This window comes from Amblyomma maculatum, chromosome 6 (genome assembly GCF_055883805.1).
Source record: "Amblyomma maculatum isolate TAMU_Amacu chromosome 6, ASM5588380v1, whole genome shotgun sequence".
In the NCBI taxonomy this organism is placed as follows: domain Eukaryota; kingdom Metazoa; phylum Arthropoda; class Arachnida; order Ixodida; family Ixodidae; genus Amblyomma; species Amblyomma maculatum.
In genome coordinates, this window is record NC_139349.1 from 8,025,935 (window position 1) to 8,051,785 (window position 25,851).

Sequence of the window (25,851 nt, forward strand, 5' to 3'; positions counted from 1 at the left end):
CCATGCGTGGGTCGAGTACCATAAGAAAAAAAAAAGTGCGCATGATGTACCGCACTGCAGCTAATTTGTGGAATCTTACCGTCTTCCAGGACTTAAGCTGATAACGCGAAGGGCGTATTCGTCGTCTTTGGTCGTCGCCAGCTTCAGCGCCGAAGTTGCACGTGATAATCTCGTCAGAATGTTGGAAATTATGAAGACAGGAGTTGCCCATCTGGGTTTCGCCAGACATCCCTTTCTCTTGCGGCAGCTGGGCATGCCGCATGCACGCGAATAGTCAGTTAGTCCAAGTGCAGTCGTGTTAAAGCGTGTGCAGCGTGCTTACACATGCTGATTCGGTGAAAAACACATACCTGCAACGCACCTGATGACACGGGCAGCAAATGCATGCACTGTTCAGGTTCCAAAGGCGCTCACCATAGTGAAGACGTTACCTACAGCGATTCAATTTAGAATTAAACAACTACTACCTATAAGATGGTGGCATCCATGAAGCGACTGTCGTCTTCTTCTTTACTGTTTAACTTTCAGCTATTGTCGGTTAGCTGGTCATGATGAGGAACAAACGATCAGTGTCCAAGTGTCTACACATACCGAATGTCATCCAGCCACGCCAAGCAGCGATTGAAAGGTTTAAGCATTCATGAATAGTCGGTGAACATTGTGAGATATTCAATTTCACAGGGAACACAAGGCTGCAAAAGCCGGTCATCGAAGTAGCTCTCATTGCTCTCATGTTTCTTGCCAATCCGGAAACGAAACACGAACCAAGATAGCCATGCAGATGGTAGCATTGTTAACGAGGTGATGATGATACTCGCTCCCCTAGTTCCGTCCATGTGCTCGCAGAGGTTTCACCCATCTGACCCAGCAGCTTCAACGGCCCTGCCCGGCCTGAGCCTCCGGCAGCTGCGGTCCGTCCTTTCGGCATTTTTGAGCTTTCGGTTGCTCGAAAGCACTGTGGGACAATACCATCATCCTGTACCAACTACCAAAGGAAACTAGTTCTCATCGGTCACTGCCAGACCATGGTCGTCAAGTAAGCGCTTCAGTAGAACAGAATACTTCGGTTCCATCTTAATCCAGTTTTCAGTATTTATACAAACAGAAGTTGCGATTTTTGCCTTTATGCTCTGGAATCCTCTTCTTTTTTTTTTTTTTTTTTTTTTTTTTGTAACCTGAGAATTTGTTGCCTGCGTGACATAGCAGTGACATCGGAAATTACTAACTGGCGAACTTCGCAATATACTCTGGCTCTGCTTTGCAGAGGCATTCTCAAGTTAAGCGTGCTTGGTGGGGCAATCTACGCGACACAGAAGGCTGGCGTCTGGGGTGACAGCACGCGGACTACCGAAAACGTCAAGGCGTATATCAGCACTAATCCAACGCTAAAGTACTACTACACTTTGGTGAGTTTCGGATGATGTTGATTGTCTGTGTGCGTAATGATCCGTCAGTTCTCATATGTGTATGCTCTCAGCCTTGCCTGTCTCCATTGCCGCATTGCAAATCGGTACATTCCATGAGGCATTGTTGCTTTTTTAATCCACTTCTTGCTTTGTTTCTATCTGTGTAGGCGCCAAGCAGGAAAGAGCTTGGCATGAAAGCTGTGGACTACTGGAACGATGGTAAGGATTTTTAAAAGACTGTACCTGTGGTTAGAAGTACCGTGTCTCTGGTCATGTTGCGCCACTTCCCGAAGCGTACAGGCATCATCCGACATGGCAGGGGCCGTGCAAAGTACCGCTGCCAGCCGTTCATGTTATGCTGGTTGCGTTCTTGTCGCGAGCAGCCTGCATGCATATAATTTTGATGGCGTAAAGTGTAAATGAGCTTCCTCTTTATTGAAAATTCACCTCGTAACCTTCACATTAAGGAATTTGTTGCCATTCTGTCACTTTGCTTGAGCTGCAAGAAAATAAAATATAAAGGCAGCTTCAGCTACTTTTCTGCTGATAAACCAACTGCATACTGCACTTTTACAGCAGTTCTGTACGCAAGAAACGGTTCTGAAAGTATAGGATTGTATAAAGCTTCGAGCAGATATTGCTTTTTCTCTTTCTTTTGGCTGTCAAGTATGGAATCCATTAACACTTGGCAGACCTTGCATCTGACGAAGATGTACTGGAAGCACTTCAAGTCAAAATTCTAAGAGTACTTTTCAAGTATACTTCCTTTATATTTCGGTCCCATAAGAAAACACATACTCCGTTGTAGCTGTGCAAACTACATTGTTTCCAAAAGCTGTAGTACATGTTTTGTTAGAGCAACACTAATATTAAATAGTGCACACAGTTATGAACCTTTACTTGTGTATTTCATGAAGCAGTATGGTTGGAAAGAGTGATGGGTGAACTTAATGTGCAGCGGCACCCACTTTCATTACGCTGGGTTTACTTTGTTTCTGCAAACTTGTGTCATCTGTGCTTTTGCAAGTGTACACACAGTTCTCTGATGAGAATGTACATAAGCATCACCTCCAGCGGGGCTATTGACAGCAGTAGCTGTAATTTTGTACCACTCTACAACCCTGCACAAAGACGCTGATGAATACATGTGCATACGAGGTGTGATGCAAAAGAAACGAGACTAAGTGTGTAGCTTGAAAAAACAGTGAAATTGTTATAATTGAGTAGGTTCCCAGTTGTCAAAATGTTAATCAACACCACTACATTGAAGTACTAAAAAGACTTTGTGAAAAAAAAGTTTAGGAAAAAAAGGTCACAGTTGTGGAGTGATGGATGGCTGTTGCACCGCAGGACAACGCACCCACTCACACAGCAGTTTCTGTCCAGCAAAACCATTTCTGTGATGGAGCATACTCCTTATTCACCTGATTTGGCTCCATGCGACTTTTTTTTATTTCCTAAAGTTAAATCTTGCTTAAAGGGAGCTCATTTTACCTCAGTTAAAGATGTTCAGGCAAAAACGGAGAATCTCCTGACGGGCCTTCCAAAAACCTCGTTCCAGAACTGTTTATCAGCAGTGGCAGCACCGAACGCAGAAGTGTGTGAATGCTGAAAGTGACTGCTTTGAAGGTGATAATGTCGCAGAGAACTGATTCTGCAAGTGCAATAATTTATTGGACCAGTCTCGTTTCTTTTTTGTGTGTCACACCTCGTACGTGTTGATCTGGCAGAAGCACTTGGGTGCCTTTCACAACAGGGGAAAATACTTTGTAGTACACAATTTTGCAAGTCCGCATGAGCATTGTAGTACAGCCAGATGATGTGATGTGAGGGAGCCACATTCCTGCTGATAAATGTGCAGAAACCTAATCACTGGAGTGCTGGTTTAGTACCTCTCACATTGGATGCACAGTTTTGAAGATTGGCAGAGATAGAGAGCAAAAAAAAGACAGTGGCTTGCAAGCAAACACAGGAGTCAAGGTTGCCCAAATACAGAATGTAGTGTGTCATTCTGTTGGTTTTACCTCACCTGAAAACTAAGGCACATACTTATGATACAGTAAAGCCTCGTTGATACATTATTTTCTTTTTTAATGCGGGAGAAAACATCTTATCCTGGAAAGCATATGATTCGAACTGCCTGATTTTGAAAAGTTTAACTGCTGAATGGGGTACAAAGGCATTTAAAATTGAGATTTATCTGCATAAAAGTGCAGATTAGAATTTATAGGCATCATGTATGCACAGCTTCTTTTCTAGCCCTCAAGAATTCAGTCTGTATTTGCGTTGACCTAAGCGCGGAAGAGATTTCGTAACAAATCCGGCTCGTAGAACGTGAGCCGGAATCGCTTCCTTGCTTCTTTTCGGATGCTTCGCCCCATTACATCACTGACATGTGGAGAAGCCATCGCAGCGGCCTGCATTCACCGCATTTACAGCATCCCGAAGACCCGGCCCGCTCGTATGCAAGCGAATAGTTGTAGTTATCAAATGGTTCATCCGTACGCCCCCAAGACCCGCAAGGAGCTACCGCGTTCTCCTCATGAAGTCATGTTTCCGTGGGAACGGGTGCCACATTTGTTGGCTCGTTGGCCTTTTTGATGCTTCGCCCCTTTGCAAGTAGGCATTGCAGGAAAGCAACTGTGGCGGGTGAGCGCCACTGATCAGTTTTTCATGTTGCAAGTGCTCGTTAGCACATGCCCGGTTGACTTAAAAATGCGCTATACGATCACAATTTAATTGCAACCTAGATATCGTGTTATCTGGAAACATATTAAGAGGGAGATAAATAGTGTAAATCTATGGGAGATGTTTTACTGCCCGGGACCTTGAGCGCGTGTAAAAGGGGCAATTGTATGAACCAGGAACACATCAACGAGGTTCCACTGTATACGAAAACATGGGCAGTAACTTCCAACTGATGCGTCGTCCAAAACCTACATAGTACATTCAGACATGTGCTTTTCCCTAAAACTATCTTATTTCACCAAACAAACAAAAAAACAAAACAAAAAAGAAGGCAGCAGAATAGAGAGCAAAACAATTACATTATCAGGTCATAGCAACCATTCATGTAAAGGCTGACAAAAAAAAAATTCAGTATAAGGCTACAACATAATTCTTAAATGGGAATTGACGGTGCTTTTGCTAAGAAGAATTTTCTGAAGTGTGTGTCGCATACAGAGGAAGCCGTCCTACCAGACTTTCTACAAGATTAGAAATGGAGGGGGCATCCTATGTTTTATTCCAGTAGTAGTAATATGCAGGGGTGCAACAGCCTCTTTGTTGCATGCAGGGTCTGTTGCATGCAGGTTTGCATGCAGATTTGTCTGTTGCATGCAGGGGTGCAACAGCTTCACTAATTGCGCCATTTTAATTCAGCTGTACAGTTCTGTGCCAAAATGCACCATAAGCGTGAAATTTGTTGACTGTGTGCCTTGCTGCACCAAAATTCCCTGACTATCCACAAAAGTTTGCCACACTCAGAGACAACTTTCTGCGGCCGTGATATGACCAGTCACAATGTTTCAGACACTGCAGCGTGCGTCACTGACCTTTTAGTTTTATTTTGAGATGGCATCACGCCGTTCTAACACCGCATTTTTTTTTTTTTTTTTTTCTTTTTGCATCCACATGCTTCCTCCGCTTTCGAGTTCGCTGAACCGTTGCGATTTGACGATGCTTCACCGCACAAGTTACTGTGCGGTGAAGCTTCCCCATAATGCAAAGGGGCCGTTTATAACTAGGCACCACTGCTACTGCTTCGTACTGTGAAAAGGGCTGTGGTGGTACTTATGATTTTGGAGCAATACTTTAACACTGCATTTTAAGCGCCGCATGCTTTTATTGGATGTATCTCTGGTTTCTTATGCGGGTCATGGATGTTTCCGATACCTTGTTCGGTTATTCATCTACAGCAAGAATGTTTTTATGCTGTCTCGTCGATAGACTCACTTTCCCATCGTCAGCTTGTGTAGGAGGTGTTATGGCTTCTGTGTTTGTGCTAATATAACTGGAGGTGGTACATGTGAAGTTTATTTCAGGCATCTGCAGATCGGGAAACGCGCAGCAGTCTTAGCTATTGAATTCTATAATGCCGCAGTGGAGCCCAAGACTGCCAGAATTAACATTTGCGTATGCTGGAACATCGAAATGCTATAAAGTAAAGAAATACATAACCTAATATCCTGAGTAATCCCCCACCTCCCCTTAAAATATCCTGTCAAAACCACTGAGCCATCGCCAGCCCATAGGAAGCAGAAATCACGGGCTGGAAATGCGCTCGTCGTCACTTTTCTTTGCTTATAGCTGGCTTTCTTATCTGCTTTCGGCATTCGCCCTTTTGCTTTTTGTCGCTGTTTCCTTTTGTCTTTTTTTGTGCTTTTTTTTATCAATGTTTTGTTTTTGTGCTGCACTCGTTTCTGGACACCGGCTGATCGCAGTCACAGCTTCATATTGAGCTCTTTTGGAGCTGCCCTCGCACGACACAAGCAGTGGATTTATTTGGTCCCCAAAGTTTGAAAAATTAGCCTGCTCAATTTTGTGGCTCACATTATCTTTTTCTCTCTCTTTTTTTTTTTTTATTTGATAGCATGCCTTGCAGTACAAAATGCTTATTTACAAAAATAGGTACATGCAGCACTGATGAGTGGTAGTCCTTGATAGATTTCCTTTTGATCATATTCATTCGGTTCGATTTTCACATGAAAGTAAGAATTCTTTCCAGTTTAACGGCTCAAAATTTTGAATTCATGCTGCAATGTGCAGTTCTTTTTTTCCTGTGAGCTTCTCCAAATATAGAATCTACTGCTCCAAAAGTTACCACAAATCCTATTTGAGCTTTTGCACCCCTGGATATGGCTTGGTGCAGTTTTGTCTACATTATGCCTGTCCATTGCTTCAGGAGGCAGTTTCCAATAGAGTCGAGCTAGTTTTATATAGACCAATAAAGGAACAGGTGTGCTGTACTGGCCCCCCACTTTCTTCAGATTGCGGGAAATATAAGGATACGGCTTCACTACAAGTACTGCAGTACTTATATATAATTGTTTCCACCTCACTCCTGATTATTTCACCTCAAACCTTTTGTATTGAAGATTTTCACCACTGCGTTAATCCTTAGCTAGGGAATCCTCTCAAGTGCCACCCGTGGCAGCAGCGACAGGGCCCTTGCATGAATGGGCATATCAAGCCTGTCCCATGCCTTGCAGTCTTATCCCAAGTGCATGCCACAGTTGTTAGATGATGTTACAATACACACAACAAACCAACAACTTTATGACATCGCATTTCTATCAAATATTTGTTTTGTACATTTAGCTTCTTCGTGGGCATTTAAAGATACTTATTATCTTTTATACTTAGCTCTAGTATATACAGTGTGGGAAACATAACGGATATGCCGTGCCTGTTTGAATGTATAAATGTGCAAGCGCAGTTATGTTTTTTCCACAGGCGGCCTATCTAGCTAGATTTATTGTTTCTGTTTTACTGGGTTTCTGGGGTCAGCGTTGGTCTAGTATTCTTAAGTACAAAGGTTTTTTGTTTAAATGGTGTTTTTTTTAGCAGCTGGCAAGGAAGAATGTGTGCTCACATGTTCCAACATCATTTGTCAACAGAAAATTCTTGTTGACGTACGAGTCTCGCGGTTCATACGTTCGAAATTGCGGGCAGTGATGTCTCATAGAGTTGAACTATTTTCCTTCCGTTTACGGATAACTTCAGGCTCCTACTTTCAATATTGAAACAAACTCTGATTGCATAACATTTAGCGACTAGCCAAAGACGTGCGAATAAATCTCAGTTGGCTGAACTTGGGGCTCACGAGGTGAAAAGCTGGAATGCAGCAGCAGTCACCCGGTACGGTATCTTCTCTGTTGTGCCAGATTGTAAAGGGATGAAGAAAAAAAAAACAAAAAAACTTATCTATGCATTAGCATATGTAAAAGGCCATTCCCGCGGGTGTGCAACATGAGAAACGGAACGGCTTCTTTGCAGTGCCTAAGGGCAAGGGTCAACGCATCCGAGATTTACAATGGTGCACTTTTGCGACAGGGCCAGATTTGGAATCTTTCTTCACGCCGGTTTTTCCCACAATTCATCGATGCAAGGAGCAAAGTACTCGAAAATGGGAAGAGATCCTAGCTACTTTTGCCATCGATGGACCGGATGTGTTGCCAAGTTTCTTCCGAGCTAAGAACAACGCAAATGCGGACTGAATTTCCTTTTTATGTGTGTCTGTTTAAAAATTAGAATTATCATAATGTTTAAAAATTAGAATTATCATAATGCCGTCTGCGTCTCATTCAGGAACATGTTTTTTCAAAATTGGGTGATTTGAATTATACACTTTCCTGGATATTCTCCACATCTTTTATAAACATGTTAACGAGGTTCTGCTGGTCATTCTGAGAAGGAAACATGCTATGCCTGTACCGCAGCTCATGGAAGGTCTGTAAACTTGCAGCACCTAACTGCCATTTTTTTTCTCTGTAGAGTTATTCAGGAGCCACCAGTTTAACTGCCAGTAAAGTGGAAAGCGCGAAATTTATTTGAAACTCAGAAATATTTTGGACAGCAGAAGTGCCCATCAGGTAGTTTGCACATTCTAGGTTTTGCATGGAAGGAACAGCTCAAATGGACGGGATGTGTAGGAAGGAGAGACAGACACGAGCTCATGTGTCTGTCTCGCCTTCCTACACGTCCCGTCCATTTGAGCTGTTCCTTCCTTCCATTCAACATGAACCAACCAGCCCGACAAAGCCCTCTTCTAGATTTTGCATTCATTGAGTTTGCTCCAATCTGTTCATAAATTTGCTTATTGTATTGAACAATGTCATCTCAGCCACCTATGCTTCGACCGCAATTTTATCACAGAGACGCATATTTTTTAGTTCTAGCAAATTTTTCTCCCAAAATGGCAGCTTAAATGATAGCTATAGAAAAAAAAGCCATGGCCAGGCAGCCGTTTCACGTTGAAGTTTCCTAGGGCATGTTCCTAGGGCATGCCAATAGTTTACATGAATTTGAAATGATTAAGACAGCAGTGGCATTTTCATATGTGGCTTGCTCATTCAGCCATGTAGCAGCAATGCAACTCAGTTAAGTCTGCGAACTGTCTTTTAAAGCCACCGAACTCAGTACTCACCCAGTGAGTTCCATTCAACAAGCTACTGCAATTGCACAAATCCACAGATCAGTGTCTTTTTTTCTTTTTTGAAACGTTTTTGTAGGTGTCAAGGCAACATTCAACCACCTCTTGAAGACGCCACAGTACACAAAGCAAGCTGCATCCTGGTGTAAAGATGTCTTGTCAGGGCTGATGGAGGAGCCAAAAGCAACACCTTCCAAGGACACAAAGAAGCCACCACAGTAAACTTTCATAGCTTAATTGCATTGCCTCAGTAATGTAGTTTCAACAGGGATGTGCAGTAGAAGGAAAATTCAGGAAGTTACCTAAACTTGCTCTGTTCAGCTAAATATTCAAATTTTTTTCACACATTTTATGCCACTTGGTAAATAAATAAGTGCTACACTTGTCGGTATGAACTAGCTTCAAATGACAGCCAATAAATACATTTTTGTGACAGCTCTAGTTACTGCTCATTTGTTTTCCAATTTTCATTCTGTACTTAACGGGTAACTAGTATTGGGGCAAAATTACTACCTGGCTATGATTTCCAGGCATTCTCTGATGCAGTGGCTTATGCAATATTGAAAAGCTATAAAAATAAAAGGACATTTTAACATGCTGGAAAAATATGTACAAATTTTATTGGCCAATTTAGAGCACATCTTTTTCAACCCAAAATGGAATCAGAAATGAGCTACATAACAGCATGAAGGGCTGACCAGTAGTTCATTTTGCAAAACAATCGTTTGGTATTATTTGCTAGAAAGCTAATCTTAAAAATGATAACCAGATCAGATATGGAAAACAAGCATTTTCCACCATATATTTTGAGCTTGTGCTTTTTTTATGCAGCCTCATACTTACATTATTGCATTGTAGTGCCCATGACCCTACACAAGATCACAAGATGCACTGGTGTTCAATTTGAATGAAACGGTGAAGCTTTTAAGCTTCTCAAGGAAACATTAAAGAAAAACTGTTCTAAGCATTGCTAACCAACATAACTTTGAATGCCTAGTTTATGACATCAATTCTGTCCACACTCAACTTTTAGGTTGTAACCTTTATTTGAAATGTCGAAATTTAAAAAACACTGCCCGTTCCCACACGCACACGCTACTGTTCAATATAGTGTACTAGCAGAAACACTGCCCTTTGCCATAAGAACACCAGTCTTGTGGAAACATGAACGTGGCCTTTCCGTTGTTTGCACTGCATGGAAATGCATTTCTTGGATACAAAGCAGTACTCTTCAGAGGTTTTTAAGCCTACCACTGGTGACCATGGCACCAAATGGAGGAAGAAAACGAAAACTGACCAAAGGGGAATACAAAGCGAAACCTCCTGTGGTGCCTACATGCTCTGCTGCCACTGGAGCAGCGCATGCATTGATCTTTCTTGTCCTGTGATCGACAATGCCAGTGCACAGTCTGCACTGTCCTACAGCCCAAGGAGTTCACGCACATTCCTGGAGAACTTGACGAGAGGCGACAAAGATGCGCTGGTTGCGCGTTAGATTGCATGTGTGCTGGCCGGAACTACATACACATAGGATTGTTCGTTTTCGAGTCAAACCCGATTTTCCCCGGTTTCTGGAACAACTGTGCTCACGGAACTTGTCGAACTCTCATATGAAAGCACCAAAACAGAAGCTATTTGAAGAGGTTCTTTATGCGAAGGCAGTCTTAATGAGAGATGCACTCGAGTCGCTTTTAGATGTCTAAAAAAACGCTTGAAAGCGGAGGACTTCCGATGACAAGCTTCGATCTTTCTGCGATGATCGTTAAGAGCTATCGAGTAAAAGGTGCTTTGTCTATGTTACCTAAGAGCGGTGCCACTATAGCAAAAACTTGTTGTGGTGAGTGTTGCGCAAAAATTTCGACAGAATGGAGCTGCACTCTGAAACCGATCAAACGTCTTAGACAAAGAAGAAAACCAGTCGACCATGTGAAAACTGGGTTAATTACTCAATCCATTCCAGAACCGGCTGCCAAGTCAGTCCGATGACTACCGACCTCTCTTTATTTCCATGACGGGCGATGTGACTCGCTTCGCAGGGTACTTGGGAACCAGTACTTTATGGAAGCAAGACCCACAAATGAAAGTGTTGAACTTATGACTGTTGGAATGACGCAACTATGCGCTACCCCAGGCTAGCAAATGCAGCGTTGACATTGTTGTGTCTAGCTAATGACAGCCGTAACGTTGAGCGAACATTCTCTCAGCTAAGATACCTCCATAGACCAAACAGGTCTCAGACTGAAACCGAAATGTTGCGCATGCAGATGGTTATGTATGTTTATAAGGGTGTGTAAAACGTCAATGACCAGCTCACGTGAATAAAATGTTTCTTGTCCAATAACTGACTGTTGCACATCACTGAGAGTAATAATTACGACAAAAATGCCAAATTCTAAAATACTTTCTTGAAAACAACCCAAAACATCACCCTAATCGTTACCCGTGGTTAGAAGGAATGGAATATATTATTAGTTTAAATTTAACCCGATAACATCCGATATTTCGGAGTGTTTCCACGAAAATCAAATTTCTCCCCTATTATTAAGTCTAAAATTAACGCCAGATTTTTACCTCCTGAATTTGAAAAAAAAATAAAACCCGAAAACAAATAACCTTACATAAACACCACAGTTCCTATGGTGCCATCTACTGGTATGGCCAGTAACTAGCTCCAATTTGTTCACCCCCATTACTGCTTAACCGTAACCACTAGCTGTGCACGTGCATTGAAACGAGATGCTACATCAGTAATAAACCCATTTCATATCTCCTGTGAACAACAGCAGAGGCAGATTTTTTTATCTATCTTGGCAGAAACAGCCATAAGTGCAACAACTTCGGGAAATAGTAGCATGGACAATCTAGCGCCAAGATTGCAGTCCCGAGAAGAGACTTCAAACTCCATCTAGAGCATCTTTAAACTCGCTGCCATAGTAAGAAAGTTACAGCACAGCTACAACTATTTAATTCAACACCTAAAATATTTTGCTGCACATAGCAGACCCAAAGCCAAAGACAAACTCGATAAGGCTTTTTGCTTACAAATTGGCTCAAATAGCGAAATCGCAATGAACTTACAGGAAGGTTTAGGAGGTTTAACACTCCAAAGCAACTCTGGCTATGAGACACACTGTAATGGAGGGCTCCAAAAATTTTGACCACCTGGGGTTCTTTAATGTGCACCAATCGCATAGTACACAGGCGTCTTGCTTTTCGCCTCCATCGAAAAGCGGCTGCCACGACCAGGATCCGATCCAGCGTCCTTGGGTATAGCAGTCGAGCATCCTAACCATTGCACCATCGCGGGGGTGCATTTAGGCAATTAGTAATAATTCGAGCACAGATTTGGATAACTCTACAAGGAATCACTGCACAACTGTACAACAGAGCCCAACTATAACAGCTGCAGTGCTATGAAATGGGATAGTGCTCCTATTAACGTTTGTAATAATGCAATCTATATTAGTTAATATGAACTGTTGCTTGCTTAGAGCAAACTAGGAGGCACTGCAAACTTGTGTTGCTGCTCACAAAAAAAGCATCTCCAAACCTCCTTATCCTAGGATGCCCTAAGACAAGTTTGTGCTGGCTGGAAGAAGCATTTAAAGTTGAAGCAGAAGCGCGGTGGGGATGAGACATGAGCAGCACCGAAAAGCAAAACCCTGCACATACCTTGCTGGCCCAGCTGGTCATGTAACCCAAGTGGATCTTCGCCATCTGTGCTGCTGCTGCATGCTAGCAGCACGCACAAAGAGCAAGTTGCGCACACATGCCGAACTAGCTTTGCCACTGCAGTCTTACAACTGTGTCAATGGTCAAAGGCCACTGACAAGTAATGAGAAGTTTGTGTTATTATGAAGTTGGCACTATAGTTTGTCAGTGCTTCAACCACATTTAGTTATATTGAGTCTCAAAAGCAGATTGTCAGCAGCAAAGATCTTGGCAAGACGCACATGACGTTGATGGAGAGCTTGGAAGATGTAACAAGGTCAGCTTAAAAAAAGCATAGTAAATGCTTAACGGACATGTCTAGAGGATAGAATCTGCACAGAGGCACACAATGTGCCTAATTTCAGGTCGCATGGAATGCCATTGACAATTCTGCACATATACTACAGTAAATTCTCATTAGATATTTCAGCCTCCAGGGGACAAGAAAAAATGTTCAAATTAACCAAAATTTCCAATTATCGAATGGGCCTGAAAAACCTGCTGAAAAAACTCCCCACCACAGCATTTGGGATGAAACCCAAGCGACGACAGATGTTCCTGGTTTTGTCATGTGCGCACGTTGAGCACATTGTCGGGATTGTTGATGTGCTCCAAAATCGTAAAGGCCCCCGCTACCATTGTCACAGTGCGATGCAGTAGCAGTGGCGCCTCTTCACAAAACAGCTCCGTCAAATTTTGAGGACGTTTCATACAATGGATCATTGCGCTGAAGCGTGCTGCATAGGTAATATAAAGTGCACGTATCCAGCATGCGGAATCAGCATACTGGAAGCAATACGAAGGATATATGCGTATGTGTTAGAACAGTGCCACACCAAACAGGCTCGAAATTGGCTGTGTGGGTCATACCTCAACGCGCTCTCTTGTCCAAATCAACTGGTGTGAGCTAACCTATGCATGGGAAAGATTTAGATATATATATAGTCACACCTAAACATTGGCAGCCACAACTAACTGCTGCACCAGTCGCTCTGGACGAATGAACGTCTGCACACGCAAACCACTCCTGCGGCACAGAAAGATAGTATAAACCAACCAGAGTGCATGCCTACATCTACCAGCTGTGGCCATCAGAAACCAAACAATGGTCCCTGAGCTGTTCAGCTTATCAGAGTTATTCTCAAGAGACTGCAGTATACACATTATGGTCATTTTGTGTTAAATGGATGGACACAAAAGGGCATCACATAAGCTTTTATTTTCCTGCATCGCTAGTGCATGCAGCGCTCAATTTTTAGCATCCTGTGCATGTTGTCGCAAATGCCACTTTTCTTAACGCATAGTTGAGCTCGTCTCAGTTTCTTCATGACGGTGTATTTGTGTTTTCCTGTTAGAAGACTGAAGCTTCCAGTCTCCTGTAGCCAGCTAGTGGGCAGACTTACTGAAAGAAAATGCAAGGAAGATAGGCCATTAATATTGCAATCTTCAAAAGTACACAAGTGTAAGCTATGCACTGTGCTCAGCCAATGCATGGGCAGTGCAGCAGTATTCATAAGTAAAAATAAGACATCAAACATTTTTTTTTTTCCAGCAATGTTTATGCTTAAAATTCGCACAGAGATGACATACAAAAGGCTTTGCTTCAATGATGTTTCAACAATTTGCTCTTGTATTTACTCTGATAGGCTCTCCTAATGCTGTATCCTATAGAAAAATATTCATTCCCCCCCTCCCCCTGCGTGCGCACACGCACACACACCCCTTTCGCTATTAGCTCTATGGCTCTACTACTGCAGTGAAGGTTGCTCACCAGACAAGGCAAAACATCTAAAACTCAATCAGCAGCTTTGCTGGTACTGTGCTCTTGGAAGCACTTCAGGGGCAGCTGCAGAGCGTGTCATGCATATAATGTAGCTCGTGCAAATGAGACCAGCAGCTGCACTTCACGATTACAAAACAAATGCCCCATACAAAAGCTTGACATCAAAAATATAAAACCTTCAGCACCCGGGTGCAATGTGAAAAAAAAAAAAAAAAAAAAAAAAAAAAAAAATGACAGCACAAAATGCCCAGCTACTGAGGACCACTTAATTCCGGCGTTGACTGATTGATGGAATCGATAGCTATCCTGGGAATTTCACTCGTCCTGGTGCTGGCTTCTGGTCCCCGGCCTGGTGCATCTTTGCTCTCCTGGTCCGAAAAAGCACTATCGCTCCTCTCCTGCAAAACCAGTTCACACAACCTGCTGTATTATGATCCGCATGCTCCCAGAGCACACCACATAGCCTGCCTAATAGCTTACAAAGCTCTCCTGATTGCAAGCATCAAATTAATTTTTTTCAGCACCTAGAGTGAGGCCGAACTGGACCTTTTCTTTATGCCACGTGCTCATTCTTCTCAGGAACCACTGCTCTCAAAGCAGTTTAAACGACAACAAAATCCTTGAACTCAAGCAAGGATCAAATCTGCCAATAATGCAACAGTGCTGTGCTTTCCATTAACTCTAGTTACATGCACTTCTCTCAACAGTATTCAGCAAGCTCACTTAAAGCACGTGTAAAAGCCAGTGTCTCCTCTTTCTAGCCTCCTGCTGAGGCTATCTGACAAGGCCTGCAGTTGTATTGTACACTGCTGTTGGAGAGTGAATGTCTCAGGGAGAGAATGCAAGCCTTTTCAACCTTATTACACTCCTATATTTTACCATAAGGCTAATATAACTGTTAATTTAGATGCAATCTGCTGAATGTTGAAGCTAGATACACAGCGTTACCTGTCTGATAACTACATTGTCTGTGACGGACAGGAGAAGCCAGCAACAAGCATGCACCCGAAAGAGTGAGCGCGCAGCTTTGTTTCCTCACCTGCGAGTCTTGACTTTCTGCTGTGTCCTCGCACTCCATGGGTGTAGAGGGAGGCTGGGCAGGGGGAGCGGCACTGGCAGCCGGTTGAGACTCCTCTGGGGGAGATTCCTTACTAGGGGCAGTGCTTTGGCTGCCCCCTTCTTCGTCATTTTCCTCCTCCTCCTCCTCAGGCACAGCTACTTCCGCCTGCTGCTGACCTCCAGCAGGGGCACATGGGGACGACTCCATGGGCTCAGAGAGGCTGTTGTTGCTCCCCTTGGAGATACCCTCGTCCTCAGGAGAGTCCCCCTCAGCCACCCCTTCTTCACCCTCTTTTGTCTTGTCAGTGCCACGCTGCTCCTCCTTGGCAGCATTGTCCTTCTTGAGTTGCTCTAGCGCACGTTCCACCATTTTCTGGTAGGTCTCAGCATCCACGGTCTTCCCGCAGCGCTTCATTCACGAAAGGAAGACACGCACGTCAGCAATATTTGCAAACGTTCAACGGAAAACATGGACTGCAAAACAGAAGAAATCACAATTCACATGCCATTTACACAGGTTTGCTACTGCAAGCAGCATATCCAGTTCTCACCCAGCGAATTTCAGTCTCCAACATATGTCTGCATGACAAACCTGGCCTGTGCGGGACATTCTCATACAGGAGGCTAGGCATATTGCTCAGCTGCTTTCAGAGTTGTTCCAAGATTAATGAAATCTCGTCAAATTTTTTTATATCAAATATGTATATATCTATTCACTGAACATACCCACAAGGTGAGGTAAAAAGAGGAAGGAAGGTACAGAATACTTCCCGACAAGGTTTCACCCCAGGTTACATATTGCTGGCAACAAGGCACAAGTATGCAGTAGAAAAAAGTCATAACAAAGTAAAGAGCAACAGGCACACAAATGGTCTGGTCAAGTCGGCAGGCACAATCAGAAATGAAGATGTCATCTACTACAAGGACTGCACAGAGTAAAAACATCATGTTGTTTCTGAACAGCCACTAACATGGGCGTCACACTGCACTCTACCACCAAGTTTTGAAAACAACAATGCTACTAAGGAATTTCAAGAAATTTCAATTTCACTACACAATGAAAGCGCACATATTTTCTTTTTAGACTGATAGTCTTACAGTATGGCATCATCAATTATTAATAAATAAGCATTACATATTATAACTATCTTGTTATCTGTGTGCCATGCACAGAGTTCGTCCGGGCTCGAGTGCAAACTAGAAGGGTCACATGTGAATTGTAAGTAACAAGCACCTTAAATGTATGCTTGCAGTTTAACTGTGAATTTAATTAAAGCCCTGCACCGCCATACCATGTACATCCTTATGCTGAAGATATGATCAAGCAGGATAGGTGAAGACTAAATGTATGACCTATTCCATAAATAAAAAGATTAAACAGAAGAGCCAAGTACAGTAGAGCTTAGTTATAATTTTCAATGACAGAGCAGATGGTTCAATCTCTCAGCTAGCATAAAATGAAAAAGATATCCTCTGAGGCTATGTGGACAGCAGCCGTCCGTTGAGGCAATGCAGCATGCAATTTTGAGCATCAGCAGCAACAAATTTTTCTGAACAAAAAGGGTCGTCATAGTAGCTTTGATCCTTGACAGAACTCCCAATACAAGGTTGGCCTTGAGACAAGCATAGTTGTTTGAGATGACCATGAGAGAAGTCCTTTAAAAAATCTAATACAAAGCAACATAGTAGTACTGTTATAAGGGTTGTTTTAACTGCTGTACAGCTTTCAAAAACGGAATGGCAGTCAGCTGCAGTTACGTGGCACACTCCATGCAACCCATTTCAACCGCTGAACAACATGTCTAATCGTGTGTGCAAGTAATAAATAAAAATATGCTTGCACTCCAGTACATTAAACATTAATTCCACACATTATAACATTGAACTGCAATTTCTGTCCAAATTGCAATTCAGTGTTATAATCTGTGGAATGAATGTTTAAAAGTAAGTTTTCTGTTTTGCATAAGCTACAGTTGAACATCACACTGGCCGTAGTGGCCGTAGTTTTTCTGATGCCGATGAGCATGTCTGCACACAAGTGATCAGTAAAAACTTACGAACGATTTGAGAACACATGGTAGCGGTAGATTCCACCGGCTCATCCAATTACAGGTACCCCATCTTGTTAGCTTATATGTTCAACCCCACCTCAATGAACCAGCCCTTCAGGCCTCAACTTAGTTGGCACTACTATGTAACTACTATGGCACAACTATGTAACTGGTTTGACTAGCTGTCCACTGAGCTTCTGTCAAAAATGTCTCTGTAAAGTAGTTAGCTAATACAGTCAAATCTGAATATAGTGAATTTGAACAGAATAGGGGAGACAACCCCGGCCTGGGGTGCTGTGCTGATCTCTGCGCCAGTGCCCTCTGTGGAGAGACCGGAAAAATGACCAGCCAAGTCATTTGTTCCACACAGCGCTCAAGCGCTTGGTTGTGTACGTGTGGTTGTTCGCCTTTCCTTGCAGAGTTCTGGCCACTGTTGTGTTCAAAGGAAAGGAGAAAACCACTACGATTCAATTATGGTGCACTTTCTCGTACCACATGTGAGGAAGACTGTAGAATTTGACTAATGGTTGCCAGCCTTTGGAGTTAGAGTGGCTGTTACGGCACCACACCATATCTCATCTCGCACCGCTCTTTCCCGATAGCAGCGCTGCAGCGCCCACCGCATAACCGAGTCAGCCTCCAGCAATAGGTGTGTCAATCGTCCTGAGCATTCGCTTGGGCAAATAACTGAACTAAGGATTGCCTAGCGTAGCTGTAGAATTTGGAAGATGAATGTTTCCAAGGAGAACTGTCCTGATCAAACATGCTCAAACATGCCTCGCAGAACGGAATTGTGCACCGCTCAGTTGTCTCGGCATTCCGCTGGCGAGCGTTTTATCGTGGGTGGCGCTGTTCCGCCGAGGCAACGGTGGCGCCATACAACGGGCGCCCTCCATGGAGTGGCTTGCTGCCCGACAGCGTACTGACAGCACATCGCTCGTCACGAGTGCGCCGACTTGCTACGTGCACATACGCAAGCAGCACTTCACATCACACATTACCCTCATGTGCCACTTCATAGGCTTATATCTCATAACGCGTGGTATGTGCCACTGGAATTGAGGCTCACAACAAAGCTGCAGCAGACGGTTTCATAACAAGTCTAAACTGTTACTAGCACAACTTTAAATGCAATAATAGCCCAATTAAAAGTAGGGTACAGTTGATTTCCACGTCGCATTCAGCAGAGAAGCAAGCCATGCGAGAGCTCTTGCAAGCCTTCGGTTAGCTAAACCGGCTACACTGCATGGCAGCAGTGTCACAATGAAAACGACAATGCTAGACCGAAGGCCACATTAAAGCAGACTCAACACTCAATACGCCACGCTGTTTTAAAGTATTATAGAAGCACCAGAAGGTGTGAAAGGCTGCTCAGTCAGCAAAGTTACATGTGCACAAAGTTATTGTGGGCACTATTAGAAGCGCCCCTTGCTGGGACACAGCGCGCAACTCGATATATCGAATAGACCGTTGACAGTACTTCAATAAATGCAAACAACGTTGTACTTTTGCATGAGACTTTCAAGGCGATATTAAGGCAGTTCGATGTAAGCAAAAATTTGATATGACTGGGATTAACTGTAATGTATGAGCTGACAGCTGGTAGAAAGATTATGTGCAATACACTACCTTTTTCAAATCTGCCTGGAACAGCTCACTTGCTTCAAGGAACTTTCGCTTTTTGGCTTCAAACTTTTCCTCTATCTGCTGCAGTTCAGCTTCTAGCTTTTCCTGAAAGAATACCAACAAAGACTATAATCACAAGGCATTTAATTGTGGCAGTCTTGCGATACACATTAGCCAGTATGACAGCGAAGCATGCCCACACTAACTATATTTGAACAACGACTTGGCTTTTTAACAAGCTTTAACCATGCTGGTCCATATAATAAAGAAAAAAATTTTAACCAATGTCTCGAATTTACATGAGCTAGAGAACGATGTGGTGAAGGACACGCAATTATTTCAGACATCCATGGGACCATTTATTATGTGCCCACATTGTAGAGTATTTTACGTTTTGCTTGTATCAAAACGTAGAAATGGTAGCCTGAATTGGAGTCCCCTGGCTCAGCAGCCAAATGCCCTGTCCACTGAGTCACTACAGCAGGTAAACATCTGCACAACAGTACTTGTCCTTCTTATGCCTATGCAGGTACAGCATATTTTGATGCTACGCCTTGTGCAAATGTTTTCTGTTGGCAGCTCCATCAGACCAAACTACACTTAGAGCGACAGGCTTAAGTTAAGCTTAAACGGACCCTAAACAGCTATTTACTAAAGCTAGAAAATGTTCACAAATGATCGATATTCCATCAGTCCCTTAGGCAATGCAAAAATCTTTTAAGCTTGTTTCACTAACATCAACAATATCAGCAAGAAAAAAGGGTGATCCTCCTTTCCCTGCCGGCGCACAAGAAAAAAAAAAAAAATACTCATGACAGTACCCTCATTTTGCCCATGTCACTTAGGAGCACGAAATGACAAGGTGACACCCAGAAAGTCCAGCTGCTGCCAGCGAAAAGAGGGCTGCCATGATCGCATAGTGGAGTGTCGCCCTGATCGATTGCAAGCAATCGCCACGACGGGACTTATGACTCGTGTATACTCACAAAGACCAACGCTACGGATCTGTTTCATTACAGTATTACCGTATAGTTTCGGGTTCCTTTAAATGCATCTTCTTTTTTATTAACTATGAAAATAAAAAATCCAATAAAAATCACGACTGTTAAGTTCTGAAGGATTTTTCCACTATCAGTTGTCAAAGAATGAAAACGCGATAATCTTAAGCAAATAGCTTGCTTTGTATTTAACGATATCTGTGCATGATCCATGCCAGAATCTGGCAATCACTTGCTTCAAGTGCAAGGGTGCTCTATGGTATTCCTCAAACTCTGCCGTCACTGTTATTGCCCACAAGGAACTCATTTCTGCCAACTATCTGCAAAGCAAATGCAGGACATGGCAAAATTCAGTAGCAGATTTCCAGCGAAGAAAGACCTATCAACAAAAGCACAGTTGTATAAATCAGCTGCAAGTCTGCACTACATGTGTTTTCTTCTGTTTACATCCCAATTTCCAGCCATTCCACCGGTTGGGTTGTGCGCGAGCTTTTCGGAAGGAGTCTTCGTTGTTTTCTTCTGATCAATAAACATTCAGTTGCTAGTCCAGCCTTGTCCTGTCCTGTCCTCTTCTTTCCTGTGTCTCGTCCTTTGGTTGGTTAAGTATGTAGCCTGCACTCTACACTACAAGAGTTCCTGTAGTGGTTGCCTGCTCAGAGCAATCGAGACGCATCTCACTGTCAAGGGCAAGCCTGTCCCTAGACTGCAGTCTGGCTGGCTGAAGCTTAGGGGCAGCCAGACAACAGGCATGACAGCAGAGTCCTCATACGTAACACTAAGAAGCACCAGTTTGTGCGTGTTTTGAGCTATGTGAATATAAAAATACTGTTTCATGAATTTCATTATACAAATAGAGCAACAAATTCAATTCTTTTTTTCATTATGCAGACAGACATAAGGCACAAACGAACCAAACTTTGCTTTCACTTCCTGTCAGCGAATAATGTTACATCCGTGCTCGTTGCTATGTTTGACTGTACAGTGTTTAAACTGCACATACTTTTGTTTCTTTTCAAGCACACAAATGACATCCACAGTTGCAGATCGAAATGATAAAACCCAACTGCATACATACCTGGTGCATAGTGAGAGACTGCACTTGGCGCTTGAGTACACTCATCCGTGCCGTTGTGACAACTGACCTAACATCAGGCACAACGGCATCACTGAAGATTTCATTGATTAATCTGTGATTGCGCATGTACCGAGATGCTGCTATGTGCTTCACAGAAAATTCATCTATATCTGAAGAAAGCAGCAGAAATGGCAAAAGGTCACCCAAAGTGCAAAATGAACATATACATATATTAAGGGGTAAGAGATTATAAAACTGCAATGTACAAGGCAATCTCTAATTCAAAAGAGCATTAAAACATAGCATGCAGAAAATTAAACAACTTCTTTTATCCATTCAGCAGTACTTGATCTGGTGACAGAAAGTAGCTTCTATATGTAGCAACAAATCGCATACCTATTATTTTACGTACAGTAAAATCTCAGAAATTCAACCCCTATTAATTCATAAAAACTATTGGGACTGTGAATGGAGTCTTTCCAAATGTCTATGTTAGTCTATGGCTTCAGAAGCTGCTGCATGAAAAGAATGAGGCATTTTTCTCTGCAAAAACAGCACGCAGGGTAACAGGATACAGTCAAGAAGACACAGAATTGCGCTGACTAGCAAATGAATAAATTTTCTTGCTTGCAGACAATAAATACACGAAAGATGGAATAAAAACAAACAAAAGCAAGAAAGCTTCATTTTGCGTTCCGGTCACCGTTACTTAAGCAAATCCAGGTAGTCAATTTCTTCTTTCGTTAATTTCAGTGATGGCATGCTGACACATGTTGATCGGTTCTTATGTGTGATATAGATATGCTTCATATATCTCGCGCATTAGCTGCCGATTATAATTCTTCAGAACCTTGCATTGTCCAAATTGTGAATGCATTTGAATTTCGACAAGTGTCCAGCAAGCTTGCTACCGTACCCTGTGTCGAGCTGGTGAAGAGAGCTGTGGCTACAAGCTCACTGTCAGCAAGAAAGCGTCGAGGCCCAACTAACATGTTTACGTGAAGCTGGTTTTTCTGATGACCTCATCTGCAGCCTTGGTTTCAAAATATTAAAAAAATTTGCCGATCAAACTTTAAGAGAACCCAGAAAAAAAACAGAAGTTAGCTATCATGCCAATGTGCAAGGCGTCAGCCACACGTAAAAAAAAGTGGTCGGACGGGATGGCATAAGCCTAGTACCTATGTCACATGCCAAACAAATTATCTGAGCTGTGCAAAATGGTGAACAAAGGCGCCTCGAACACAAACCACTGCAAGACGAAGCACAAAGACAAATTCACATTCTGCGACAGTGACGTAGTCTAAGAGATTCCTCTATCTTGCGGTGTATGAGATTCCTCTACCTTGTAGTGCATCTTATGTTGGTCAATCAGGTCGCTGCATCAATGTTCGATTAATGGGACATTCCGGCAACATCGACACAGGATACGGTAGCAAGATAGCCAAAAATTGTTGAAATGCGAATGCATTCCACAATTTGGACAATGCAAGATTCTAGAGAATTATAATCAGCAGCTCATGCGCGAGATATATGAAGCATATATCACACATAACAACCGATCAACATGCGTAAGCATGCCATCACTGACATTACGAAAAAAAATTGACTACCTGAATAAGTAACGACGACCGGGCGACAAAATGACGTTTTCATTGCTTTCATGCATTTGTCAGTTTTTAGTCTATCTTTCAAGTACAGTCGTCGACTGGTTTTTCAGACTCCAAAAATTCGGACATACTCAATTATTCGAACTGCTTCGCAGTACTGCCACTCTTCTCATAGACCGTAATGTATAACTGCCGAAAATTCGGACAGCTTGCAACCTCTTGTTTTGTTTTTCGGACACTCCTGAGCCAACTCAATCGACAGCGCTTGCCCCCACAGACTCTGACCGATGCGTAGATCGAGTTCCTGTATGCCATTTTTGTTTTGAACTGAGCCTCCTTGCTGCCCCATGAGGTGGCGCTACTGCAAATTTCAGCTCATCATCATCGCCTCTGTGTGGTTCGGTCGGTTCGGTTATAGTTCCGTTCTGGCCTCAGCTTGGTAAGCCAAGTCAAGGCAATCAAGCAGCTGCTTTGTTTATTCGTGTTCGTGCACAACGCTGCTGGTAGGCCACATTTTTTCGAGCAACTGGTGTCTGCGCGACAGTGCGGTGGTGGTTGCTGTGTCGAGGTTGTGGTGATCCAACGCAGAATACTAAAACATCGCGTCTAATGGAACCGACAGTGCCCGCGAAGTCCGTGCCGGGAAAAGCCGGCAAGCGGAGCAAATATATCAATGTCAATGGCGAAAAAGATCGCCATTGTGCAACAGGTCAAGAATGGCTGGTCTCAAAGTGAGGTTGTCCGAGAATTCAACATTTCAAGGCAGATGGTATCGGATAACCAAAACAAGATGAAGATTCTCGGGAAAGCTACTGAGTCTTCCTCCAGCTTGGAAAGGAAACATTTTAGAGACGGCAGCCACCCGAAGCTCGAAGAAGCTCTCCACATGTGGTTGTGTGCTACGGTCGCGAAGCGGATTCCTGTCTCCGGAGACTTTCTGAAGCGCTAACCGCATGAGGCGACAATTCGCAGCGACATGCCGCGCGATGGCCTGAGGGCCGCCAAAGCATTGCCGCTCATCGCTGTCGCTCAGTTCCTGAGCTTTTAGAAAATTTCCCGTGTCGCCCGGAAGCAGCTCGTGAGGCAGCCAATCGCGGAAGGCTTTGGGGTGCTCAACTTCCGTTCTGGCTTTTTTTGTTTGTTTTTGCATGTGAAGTTGGTTTTCCTAGTCCGGTTTGAGCGAAGAACCTGGTGCCTGCACGCTCTGACTTCGTCTGATGAGTGCATTGAGACAATTCAGTAAAAGCTTGTAAGGATAGTAAAAGAAAAAAAAAAAGGCTAGTGTGGCTAGATATTGTTAATTTTCGGAAGGAGCAGGAGAAAGTCACTGCTTGTGTAATAGCGCACCGCTGCACTACTACACATAAATTTCATCAGTGTTTTATCATGACTTCATTCTGTTTAGTGCTAGAAATGGGATATAGTGATTGCACATCCCCTTGACCGAATGACGAGGCGGTAACAGCAACGCTGAAAACGCGCCTCTCTGTCGCTGAACCCCGTCGCTCCGTGCGGTATGCACCAGTGACAACGACGGGCGTTGGCGGTGGCGGCATGCGACGGATCGCTAGGGCCTGTCGTTTCATGCAGTTACCGCTTGAAGCAGAAGGCGGAGACGCTTGCTTTCCAGATGAACATCGAGGGCTTTATGTTCAGCGACGGGTAACTCCGCAATTTCAAGAAAAGGTATGACCTCGCTTTAAAGAGGATGTGCCATCGACCGGACCCTTGTTGCCAATTATCGCTCGGAAACTCTGGAGTCACTGTTGTGCCAGTTTTCCAAGGAAGATGTCTTCAACTGCAACGAAACAGCTCTTTTCTATAAGATGCTGCCCAAAAAGACCCTTTCTGTGTCTGGCGACCCTTGCAACGGTGGGAAGCGCAGTAAAGAGCGCGTCACCATAATGGTAGGCAGCAACATGTCGGGGACGGAGAAGCTTCCACCTCTCGTGATTGGTAAATCGAAACACCCAAGGTGCTTCAAGGGAGTGAAGTCGCTGCCTGTGTGGTACGAAGCTAACACAAAAGCATGGATCACGCGGCAGTTGTTCAGTAATTACATCCGGAAAATGGACAGAACATTCAAGGCGCAAAACCGGAAGGTAGTGCTCTTTGTGGACAACTGCGGAGCACGTGGCCACGTCCATGGACTGGAGTCTATCCAGCTGAAATTCCTGCCGCCCAACACCACGAGTATCCTCCAGCCCATGGACCAGGGCGTTATAAAAAACTTGAAGGTGCTTTACAGGGCACGCCTTTTGAGCCGCATGGTCCTTTGCGTCGACACCGACAAACAGTATGCTGTTAACCTACTGTCGGCAATAAACATGCTTGCTGATGCCTAGAATGCAGTGACCCCTGTCACACTGCAGAATTTCTTTCGCCACGCTGGATTTGTTGCACCCAATGAAGTGGATGCCGTGGCGGCTGAAGATCTGTCACCGTCCGGTGTGCTCCTTACTGACGCCGAAAATGTTCTTCACGATCTGCTCAGTGGTAGCATTTCGATTCCAGACGCCGTTTCATTCGACACTTTCTCGGTTGCTGACAGTGTTGTTCTGACAGGCGCAGAACTTGATGACTAGATTATTCGTCAGGTTTCTGCTGCCCTGCCGAACGATGAGAGTTGGAAGATGACGCACCAAGTGCGCCACTGCTGTCGCACGCGGAAGCAGTGACTGTTTTTTTAGCTGCCTATAGTCACCGCATGACTCTCTCCAAAATTCAGGCTGATCTCTAAGCACGTAAATAGAACAGCGTGCAACCACGCATTCACAATTTTTTCAAGCCTACTGCCACGACCGAATAAGTGCGTGGAAATAGTTTTTTTTTTTTCTCTGAATCTGTTTTTTCAGACACCTGTTTATTCGGACATTTCAGCGGTCCCCGTGAGGTCCGCATAAACGGTCAGGGACAGTATTTATTGCCTGCAAGCAATAAAATTTATTCAGTTGCTAGTCAGCGCTGTTCGGTGTCTTCTTGACTGTGTCCCATTACCCTGCACACTGATTTTGCTAAAAGACGTGTACTGATTGGCCTGGCTGCTTTCCGTAGTGAATGAGGCATTACCACACCACTGCTGAAGCAACTGTTCTGCTTACCATACTTGCTAAAAAGGCCATTATGGTGCCTAGAACGAGCATCGTGCAGAGAAACAGACCCCAGCACCTTTCCAACATCCATTTAGTTTAGCCACTAACAAAGCTCACAACAGCGCGCATAGTCATAACTTCAACAGGGAAACAATAAAGCACCTTGAAAGTCATTCGAAGAAATGTATTCTAGCCTATTACAGTCGGCCAGCACAGATTCATTACCACACAGAGAGGACACTGCAGGAGCCCATTGCCATTCACTGCTGCAACTACAAGGCATGTGTTCT

At 43.7% G+C, this 25,851-nt stretch overlaps 2 protein-coding genes across 7 annotated transcripts in view; one reads left to right on the forward strand and one right to left on the reverse strand.

Annotated features, from left to right (window-relative positions):
- Nucleotides 1-823: 823 nt before the first annotated feature.
- LOC146185016 (MICOS complex subunit MIC13 homolog QIL1-like) lies at nt 824-9,000 on the forward strand. Its single transcript, XM_084605970.1, has 4 exons — nt 824-1,036; nt 1,265-1,406; nt 1,574-1,625; nt 8,639-9,000. Exons 1-4 carry the CDS (start codon nt 1,026-1,028, stop codon nt 8,779-8,781), a joined length of 348 nt encoding a protein of 115 aa, XP_084462096.1. The 5' UTR covers nt 824-1,025; the 3' UTR covers nt 8,782-9,000.
- A 4,470-nt stretch (nt 9,001-13,470) lies between these two features.
- Nucleotides 13,471-25,851, reverse strand: part of LOC146185017 (SWI/SNF-related matrix-associated actin-dependent regulator of chromatin subfamily E member 1-like) — a 36,979-nt gene continuing 24,598 nt past the window's right edge. For 5 of the 6 annotated variants that reach the window (XM_084605971.1, XM_084605972.1, XM_084605973.1 and 2 more), the window contains 4 exons: nt 20,863-21,032; nt 18,793-18,894; nt 15,093-15,521; nt 13,471-14,451 (listed from right to left, as the gene is read on the reverse strand). In XM_084605971.1, the coding sequence (XP_084462097.1) occupies nt 14,305-14,451; nt 15,093-15,521; nt 18,793-18,894; nt 20,863-21,032 (848 nt within the window). In that variant the 3' untranslated portion in view covers nt 13,471-14,304. The remainder of the gene's footprint in view (nt 14,452-15,092; nt 15,522-18,792; nt 18,895-20,862; nt 21,033-25,851) is intronic. The other variant, XM_084605974.1, reaches the window with a different exon arrangement.